Source organism: Rhododendron vialii, chromosome 12a, assembly GCF_030253575.1.
Source record: "Rhododendron vialii isolate Sample 1 chromosome 12a, ASM3025357v1".
Lineage (NCBI taxonomy): Eukaryota > Viridiplantae > Streptophyta > Magnoliopsida > Ericales > Ericaceae > Rhododendron > Rhododendron vialii.
Window position 1 is genome coordinate 2,859,831 of NC_080568.1, and position 9,661 is coordinate 2,869,491.

General features: G+C 40.2%; 1 protein-coding gene across 1 annotated transcript; it reads left to right on the forward strand.

The window, feature by feature from the left end:
* The first annotated feature begins 2,198 nt into the window (after nt 1-2,198).
* Nucleotides 2,199-4,285, forward strand: LOC131310823 (protein MAIN-LIKE 1-like). Its single transcript, XM_058338034.1, has 3 exons — nt 2,199-3,374; nt 3,601-3,847; nt 3,972-4,285. The coding sequence occupies exons 1-3, from the start codon at nt 3,344-3,346 to the stop codon at nt 4,108-4,110; spliced, it is 417 nt and encodes a 138-aa protein (XP_058194017.1). The 5' UTR covers nt 2,199-3,343; the 3' UTR covers nt 4,111-4,285.
* The last annotated feature ends 5,376 nt before the right edge of the window (nt 4,286-9,661 follow it).

Below are 9,661 nucleotides of genomic sequence, written 5' to 3' on the forward strand. Positions count from 1 at the left end.
TGGCAGCAAGAGAGATCTGATTCTACCTTTTTTGATTCTGCATCAGCAGGGGAGTTTAATTGTTGTTTGGATGATATAGATGTGGAAGAGTTAAACTCTACAGGTCCTTGGTTTACATGGTCTAATAAAAGGCTTGGTAGTGATCACTGCAGTAGTAGAATTGATAGAGCTTTGGTAAATTCCCAGTGGCAAATTGAATTTACTGAATCCACAGCTGCAGTTCTAGCCCCTGGAACTTCAGATCATTGTCCTCTTCTTATCTCTATTTTTCCATATAGAGGTGGAAGGAAAGCTTTCAAATTCTTCAACTTTTGGATGAGGCATAAAGAGTTTCCTGTTCTCCTCTCTCAGTCTTGGTCTGAATCTTTGGAGTGTGATTCCCCTATGTTTCCCTTGTATACTAAACTGAGAAGATTGAAGCCGGTTTTGAGGCAGCTTAACAAGGAATTCTACAGTGATACAGAAAAGAGTTTGGGAGGCTAGAGTGGAACTAACTGATATTCAAAATCGAAGTGCTTATTCTCCAAGTGATCCTATCTTACTAAAATATGAAAGACTCTGCCTACTGAAGTTCAAAGAGCTTGGTATAGCTGAGGAAGGGTGGAGCAAACAGAAATCCAGGATTCAATGGCTCAGTCTGGGTGATAATAACACTAGTTCCTTTCATAAGAAGATTGCTAGCCATAGAATGAGGAACAAAATTCTGTCCATTTGTGATGATAGTGGTACAAGATTGGACGACCCCCAAGATGTCAAAATGGAGGTCCTGAGATTCTATAAGGGTATGTTGGGCTCCAAGTTTACTCAGAAAAGGTTCTCTGGTACTAGGCTCAGGTTTTCAAATACTGTCCCTAGTTCACTACATTCCTCTCTTATTGCCCCAATCACTCCAGAATAGATCAGGAAGGCTATTTTTTCAATCAATGGTGACAAAGCACCAGGTCCGGATGGCTTTAATGCCAGTTTTTTCCAAAAGAATTGGCCTGTTGTTGGTTCAGAGGTAATTGCAGGTATCCTTCACTTTTTTAAATCTGGTGTTATGTTAAGAGATGTGAATAATACTGTGCTCACTCTTTTTCCTAAAAACAGTTGCCCCCAATCTATGAGAGAATACAGACCTATCGCTTGTTGTAATGTGATTTACAAAGCTATTACCAAAATCTTGGCATCTAGAGTACAGCCCATCCTCCCCCACATTATCAACAAAGCCCAGGCAGCCTTTGTCAAAGGTCGGTCTATCTCTGATAATATTTTACTGATGCAAGAATTGGTTTGAAATTATCAAAGAGACTCTGGTGTTGTTAAGTGTGCTATCAAGATTGATCTGATGAAAGCCTATGATTCGGTTGATTGGGATTATCTGTTCGAGGTTATGACAGCCATGAACTTTCCTCATCAATTTCTTGGTTGGGTTAGAACCTGCATCTCTTCTGCTATGTATTCTGTTGTGCTTAATGGAGAGCTGGAGGGAGAAAGGTCTCAGACAAGGAGATCCTATCTCCCCATACCTATTTCTTTTGATAATGGAAGGTTTATAGTCTATTCTCCAAAGGAGAATTAATGAAGGGCAGTTCACTTATCACCCTAGATGTGCTTCCTTGTCTATCACCTATTTGGCCTTTGCTGATGATCTGTTCTTGCTTTCTGGAGCTGACTGTCAATCTGTTGAGATACTTAAGGACACCTTGAATGAGTTTTATCACTCTTCTGGGTTGCAACCAAATCTCCAGAAAAGCCAACTCTTTTTCTCAGGGGTGGATCCTTCAATTAAATCTGAGATCCTCAACATCCTTCCCATTCCGGAAGGTATGTTACCAGTTAGATACTTGGTGTGCCACTTATTTCCACCAGACTCCGATATGAAGATCGCATTCAGTTGAAGGAAAGGACACAACAAAGGATAGCAAGTTGGCAACATGGTCTCCTTGTTTTCCTAAAACTGAAGATGCAAGCCTGATGAATCTGAAGTATGTTTTCTAAGGTGGGAGAAAGGCCTTATTGTTATATTTCCTGCACATTTATAAACTGTACATGGCTGTTCATCACAATCGCGTTTGGAATTTGACCATGATTCAATTGAGCTATATTAGTTCCCTTTTTTTCCAAGTTGGATGTCCGTTCTGTATGTTCCCAATTTCAAACATCCACTTAGAATTTGACCATGAGGCTTCACGTTTTTATAAGTAGAGTAGATTAACTACTTCTAAGTCCATGATGCATAGGAATAATTGTAAGTTGTAAATGGTGCATAGGTGTAGTTAGGCTACGAACAGAATGGCCGTCAAAGAGTCGTATGATACCTGAATGATACCCTGAAAAATGGTAAAACGTTGATTTCTTCAATAAGTAGGTCAGACTTTTATTCAATTAATTATTCCAACATCTTTCTTCATGGGTAAATAAGCTATCCCAAGTTCCCAACATTGTATTGTGCATTACACGATGACATTGTGCCTTCAGTTCTTGTTTGTTGGGGAATAGGTTCCAATCCTAAGTTATTCTTTTTCGGTTTTCATTTCTCTTTTCCCTTTTATGAATGGTTGAGAAAAGTTTTTTGCACCTTAAATTGAGTAGGCGCAAAACCCCTTGTTCAAGTCTTTGTAAATTTGCCTATATATTGTTTAGCAATAATATGTCGAAATTGACAATTAATCTAAAATATAGGTCATACTATGGACCTCAACCTTAATGAGCTTCGTAGTCCTGACTTGGGGCCCAGAGATGGGTCGATTCTACGTTTACAACAGCAGCACCGCTCTCGAGAAGTTTGGGAAGCTGATGCAAGTGACATTTGGATAATGTACGTACTTCATAAACTTTAGTGTAAATTTGTCAATCTAACCCATGAATTACCAATTTATTTTAGCGCACGCAGCCTGTGGATTCAAAAAAAGTCAGAGTTCGTAGTGCCAAGAAAAGTATACGAGCATTGCCATGGCCGTCATCCCCTATTTTAAAGTTGATACGGCATGCCCGTTGAGAGGGCCTTTGTTCATTGCCGTTTGTGTCCATGGATTGGGGTCTCATTACGGCACTTTTGGAGCGATGGCGGCCTGAGACACACACGTTCCACTTGCAGCCTGGTGAGTCCACAATCATGCTATAAGATGTTGAGGTATTGTTAGGCATTCCAGTTGAAGGTAAACCTGTGACTGGAAATACAAACTTGAAGCCTCATGATTTGTGTAAGTGTCTATTGGGGGAACAACCTACAGAAGAGTCGGACATAAACGGGATGAAGGTCAAGGCCAGCTAGTTAAGTGATAGGTTCACTGGCCAAGTAAAGGAAGGGGCTGACCCAGAGGTTGTTACGCGCCAAGCGCGCGGCTACTTGTTGTTGCTTATGGGGGAAACTATATTTGTTGACCATTCAGGTATTTTGCAATCGTTTGTTGAAAATATTCCAAATGTTCAACGTAGGGCTTTTATATTTGCTTCCATATGTGATTTGAAAGGTAACCAAATGAAATAAAGTGGACAAATTATTTGGTTTTTTATGACTTCATGATACTTATATGTAGTGGTTGTTTTTAATTTTTGTACAGTCCGTTAAGAACTTTCCTCATATTTCCTATGATTGTGTGTTTATCTTCCACATAGGAGGATATGTGCACTTGGCTAACCTAGAACGTTTGGAGAACTTTGATGAAGCTGGGACGTATAGTTGGGGCAGTGGTGCTCTTGCCAATCTCTACCATAACCTATGCCATGGTTGTAAGGTTGGCACAAAACAGATTACTGGCTGCTTCATACTGTTGCAGGTTTGGGCTTGGGAGCGGTTGCCCTACCTTGCCCCAGGACGATTAGGGAAGCGTGCTCCGAAGGCTGGTGCTCCACTTATTGGATGGTAACTTCACTTCAAATTTAAGCACAAAAGAGTTAAAAAATTAATTTTGTTCAAAACTTAACATTTGTATTATTTTTGTTGGATATTCCGTTCTTTCTTTATGTTGAACTTGTACAATTCTCAGGTGGGACGATGCATTTCATTCCCTTGACTTGCCGACCCATCTTGCAGGCGCTTACAGGTACCACCTTGACATCCAGAGACCAGATAAGATACGTACGCAAGTTTGCTTCAATACCTCTACTCTTGAACTATTTTCATGACCATCTGTCTCCCTTCTTTACAAAACATGTTGATTGCATTGAACTACTTAAAAATTAATACCTTTACTCTTTAATTGTTTTCATGACCATTTTTCTCCCTTCTTTACAAAACATGTTGATTGCATTGAACTGCTTCGATGAATTTTTTGAACATATATTTTTGCAGGTCATTTGGACCCCATACAGTGAGGAGCTCCTTGAGTCTCTACCAGAATACTGTCGGGCTGGCAGAGCTGTCTAGCAGGCTACTATTCCCCTAATATATTATGTTGTTTGTCAATATCACCAGCCCGAGCGAGTCATGCGCCAATTTGGTTTCCGCCAATGCATCCCCCCACCATGTCGCTCTCTAGATCCGCCACACGGCAAAACCCTTCAAAGTGGTGTGTTAGATTGGGTCTTGAAGTACCGGATAATTATAGAAGTTTGGAATAATAGACTTAATCTAGTCGTACCGCCGGGTGATATCTACTTAGTTGAATATAATGGATGGGTGTGTCTGTATCCGACACGCGAAAACAGGAAATGGATGGGTATTGATTTATTGTAATGCGTGGTACTTTGTTTGTTTTGGCAAGTAGGTATTATGTATTGAATGGGTTTGAATGGTTCCAGTAGAGGCGTACTATTGCTTTTTCAATGTTATGGTCAATGGCAAGTAAGCCAATGGGTTTGAATGGTGCCACTGATTTTGGATTGATTTGTGAGACAATGGGAAGCAGATATATGCATTGAATATTATGTGTTGAAACTATCATTTTTGTTGAAACTGTGTTGAAGCATGTATATGCAAGTACGCCAATGTGTAGACTGTTTTTATGTTTTTTATTTTGGAAAAAACGTGAAACTGTTTGTTTGGCCAAGTAGTGAGTGTAGGCCGAATGATAGAAAACACATACTGCGACAATCCACATTGTCACAGCCCGACTCATTCTTTTTGTTTTGATGTTTTAGTTTAGTTTTCAGCTTTTACCATCTTGTGAATTACAAAAAATCATATATTGGATCTTTGATGTTGATTTTTGTGGACTTTTGGTTGTTTTGAGCCATTTTGGACCCAGCTAGTTGAGCTGCAATCCTAAGTTCAAGCCTCTATGGAAGCTGTCCCCGTGAAGGGGAAAGCCCTTCAAAAGATGAATTTGAAGCAATGATAATTAGGATAGCTGAAATGGAGAAGTTAGAGAAAATGGAAACGGAAAAAGTGGAACTGGAGTTGGCTTTAACTGAAAACCAAGATCAACTTAAAGCAAGTACTGCCTATTATTTTTTACTGTAGATCCTCAAAAGTTGAATTAGTAGTAACCACACCTTCCTGGTAGGTCCTTGGGACTGCTATTAGTATAAGAGTCCTTGCTTCTTCATTTTTTAGTTTTTGGCCTATGGACCTTTAAACGTTTTTGAACTTTTGGATTCTGCCGATTTGTACTAGGAGTAGTAATGATTGGATGTGCTTACTGCTACTTTGGTTTTACCTGTTGTAGGAGGATATCCGTCTCCACTAAATTATCATTTTTTCCCAAAATCCTGCTGCATGTACGTACTTCTTTTATTTTTGCATTTGTAAATTTTGTGTGAAACTTTTATGACCTATCGATTCGTCTCGACAAGAGAAATCAAGAAAGTAAAAAATTTGAATCAAAACTCATAATTTTTTGAATAAAGACAAATGCGAGTCAAAAAAATAATTTTTGGGAACTTATTCTTTTGTCTTTAAAAAAAAATTACAGTATTCGTTTCAACTAAATTTTTTATACTTGTTTGATTCCTCTCGCTGAGACGAATCAACAAAAAATTGACGCTAAACTAAGAAACGCAAAAAAAAAAATTGGTATAAAGACAAAAATAAATTACTATTTCACTTTTAAAGCTCAATCCACCCTAAGACCGAACCGGCCTATGAATAGACTGTTTGTTCCCAAATGAATGTTGTCAGGCCGTATTGGCCGGACTACCCAAGCCAAATGGCTCTACCAAAGTAGAGCCATTTGAAGTGGTGCTGTCTTTATGGAGTGGAGCCATTTTAAGTGGCGCTACCATTATTGGGTGGAGGTCCCAATGGAATCTTGCAGGCCGTACGGGTAGAGCCATTTGAAGTGGCTATACCAAAGTAGATCCATTTGACATGGCGCTATCCTTATCGAGTAGAGCCAGTTTAAGTGGCGCTATCATTATTCGGTGGAGGTCCCGATGGAATCTTGTGCAGGTTGTACAGGTAGAGCCATTTGAAGTGGCGCTACATAAGAAGAGCCATTTCAAGAGGCGCTACCTTGACTGGGCCCCATGCACGGACCGGCCCAGTTTGACTCGAATCTTGCCAGCCATCAATCTGCACGAGCAATGTCTTCAATAAAGCTACTTAGATAGGCGTTAATTGACTGAACAAAATGCTAACTCCCTATAAATCATTTATGTCAACTCCAGAGCAAATTTAGACACAACGTGAACTACAAATTTGTTCTTCCATAAAAAATGAGCGGGTTCAAACCCTATGCACGTATTGGTTTACATATGTGGGCATGTTGTCCAACAACCAAACGGCCTGTCCTACGTCAGTGGTAGGACAATCCCCTTATCAATTGTGAGAGGGATAACTCTTAACGAATTGCAAGAGATGATCTGGAATGCAGCAGTATGCCAGCAACAGTGATGAAAATAACATACCTATTCCCAATTATGAGCTATCCTCATGCAACATACCAATACGCGGCAGTTGATGTCGTGGATGATAGTAGCATCGGAATTATGTTTGATATATCTGAAAAAATCACCGACTACACCCCCGTTTTGTTCACAGCAATAATGGATGCCATAGGTAGCCAAGCAAATGAAAGTGTCGTTCACCATCATTCGAGTCATCGGTCGCAACGATAATCGCGGCCAAATATTTCGCAACACCGACGAAATGACAACACTTTCATTCAAAACGAGGAGAATTTTGAAGACGTTGACGAGGAACGTATCATACATGAGGAAGTACACGATGACATTACAGACATTGAAGCATTTGAGATGCATATTAGAGACATTGACGAGGCCTCGCAGAGCTTGGAGGAAGATGTTGATGCAGGATTAGAGGTCAACAAAGGCGAACAAGACCCAATAGGGATGTTCGAAAAGCCATCCACCATGATGACACAAGACACATGGACCAACCTCGTCGACCCTAGTCCACCAATGCCAACGAGTAGTCACGTTGGGTGAGACGGGATGTCTGAGCTTTTCGAGGGACAGGTATTTTTTAAAGATAACTCTCCCACTTTATATTTCATCATACACTCCATACGTAAAATATGGTATTCATTAAAAACATTACATTCTCTTACCTTTATCGATTTTTTTTTTTGCAGATGTTCTTTTCGAAGCTTAAGGTTAAAAATACAGTGAAAAAACATAGCATGGACAAGAATTATGTGGCAAAGACAGAACAGTCCACAACCCGTTTGTTGGTCTACAAATGCGCAAACCAAAACCCATGCTTGTGGCAACTTCGAGCAATAAGGAAGCCGGATCAGGATGTCTGGAAAATTACGCGATATGCAGGATCCCACAGTTGCTTGGCTTTCAATGTCACCACAGATCGTCAGATGCTTGACGCTCGCTACATTGCAAATATGATTATGTCAACCGTGGAAGCAGACCCAAGTACGAAGGTCAAGGCTTTTCAAGCAGAGGTAAAAGATAAGTGTGACGGTTACTACCCATCGTATGCAAAGATATGGGCTGCAAAGTAAATGGCTATAGCAGCCATTTACGGTGACTGGGAAGAATCATTTGCGGAACTCCCTCAATACCTGGAAGCTATTAAAGAGAGGAATTCGGGTACTCAAATCCATATCATAACAAAGGAGACAGGCAGACTGAGACATGTTATATTTAATGCTGTGTTTTGGGCTTTTGGACTCGCCATTGAAGGATTCAAGCATTGTCGCCCAGTAATTAGTGTTGATGGTACTTTTTTGATAGGAAAATACAAGGGAACGTTGCTTGTTGCTGTAAGTCTGGATGCTGAGAATCAAATCTTCCCTATTGCATTTGCCGTCTTCGAGAAGGAGAACAAGGAAAATTGGGGTGGTTCCTCGATTGCATAAGGTTTTATGTTACTCAATGTCAAGACTTGTGTCTCATTTCAGACAGGCACTCAGGCCTTTTTCATATCTCAAAGGTGCTCCACAATGGAGACCCCCAATGGCGTACCATAGATACTGCACCCGCCACTTGGGGGTAAACTACATACAGAGGTACAATAAAACTGTGGGCGACCAAGTCAAATTAGCAGCTTGTGAAATACAAGTTCGAAAGTTTAAGATTGAGCTGCAAAAACTTCAAAGGTTTTCCGACGGTGCAGTAAATAAGGATCTTGAGGAGCTACCCCTACGTAAGTGGTCTTATGCACACGATGGGGGTAGGCGATATGGATCGCGTACTACAAACCTATCTGAGAGCTTTAATGGGGTCCTTAAGGAAGCCAGACACCTCCCCATAGTGGCCACAATTAGGACGACATTCTATAAATGTGTTACGTATTTCAACGACTATGTCGTTAAAGCAAGGGAGGGGATCGGATCAGGTAAAACATTTAGCAAATTCGCAACGGAAAAGTACGATGAATGGAGGATGAGAGCAAGAAGGCATGAAGTGATTGAGTTTGACAGAGAGACGGGAATCTACGAGGTGCGAACTCCAATGAATCCAACTAGCCCATATAAAGGAAATCACAGGCACACAGTACACTTCAATGACCAAATGTGTACTTGTAACAGGATGCAACAATGGAGGATGCTGTGCTCACATGTGATTGCAGTGTGTAACAGAATGGCCATGGACCCTACACGATTCATATGCAATGTTTGGAGGCGTGACTCAAACATAGCCATATATAGCTCTGAAACGTTCGTACCGTTGCGTGACAAACCGTATTGGCCTTCCTACGATGGGCCAATAATTCATCCTGATGAAGAACATCTTAGGGGTTGAGGACGTCCACAAGTAAATCGATTTCGAAATGAGATGGATATGATGGATCGGCTTGAGGCGCAACCATTACACAAATAGTCTTGTACCTTATGTGGTGGACATGGGCATAACAAGCGAAAATGTTTAAAGAGGGGAGAAGCGTCATCTTCAGTAGCAAATATGTTACTTGTAATGTTTAAAACTATGCATCTGTTTGACTTTTCAATTGCTAAAATGGATCTGTAACTTGTAATGTTCAATTTTTATTTTCTTTCATGGAAGTTGAGGATAAGTATTGTTGTTAGAGCTATGTAATGCGAAGTTATGATGGTTATTAGTTTTTGTAGCGCTTAAGTGTTCAATTGTTAAATTGTTGTTTAAAATAACAAAATCAGTATCACATAATTGAAGGAAGTTAACATTGTAATGAGGTTTTTGAAATAAATTAGAGAAAGTTAACTATATTTAACAAGTGATAATTAGAATTTTTCAGTAGCAAAACAAACATACACGATTGTAGGGAGGTGTTCCCGAACAGATACATCTAGTTGCCGAACACGTGATGTATAAGAACACGTGAAAGATTGGACAGGGCTGA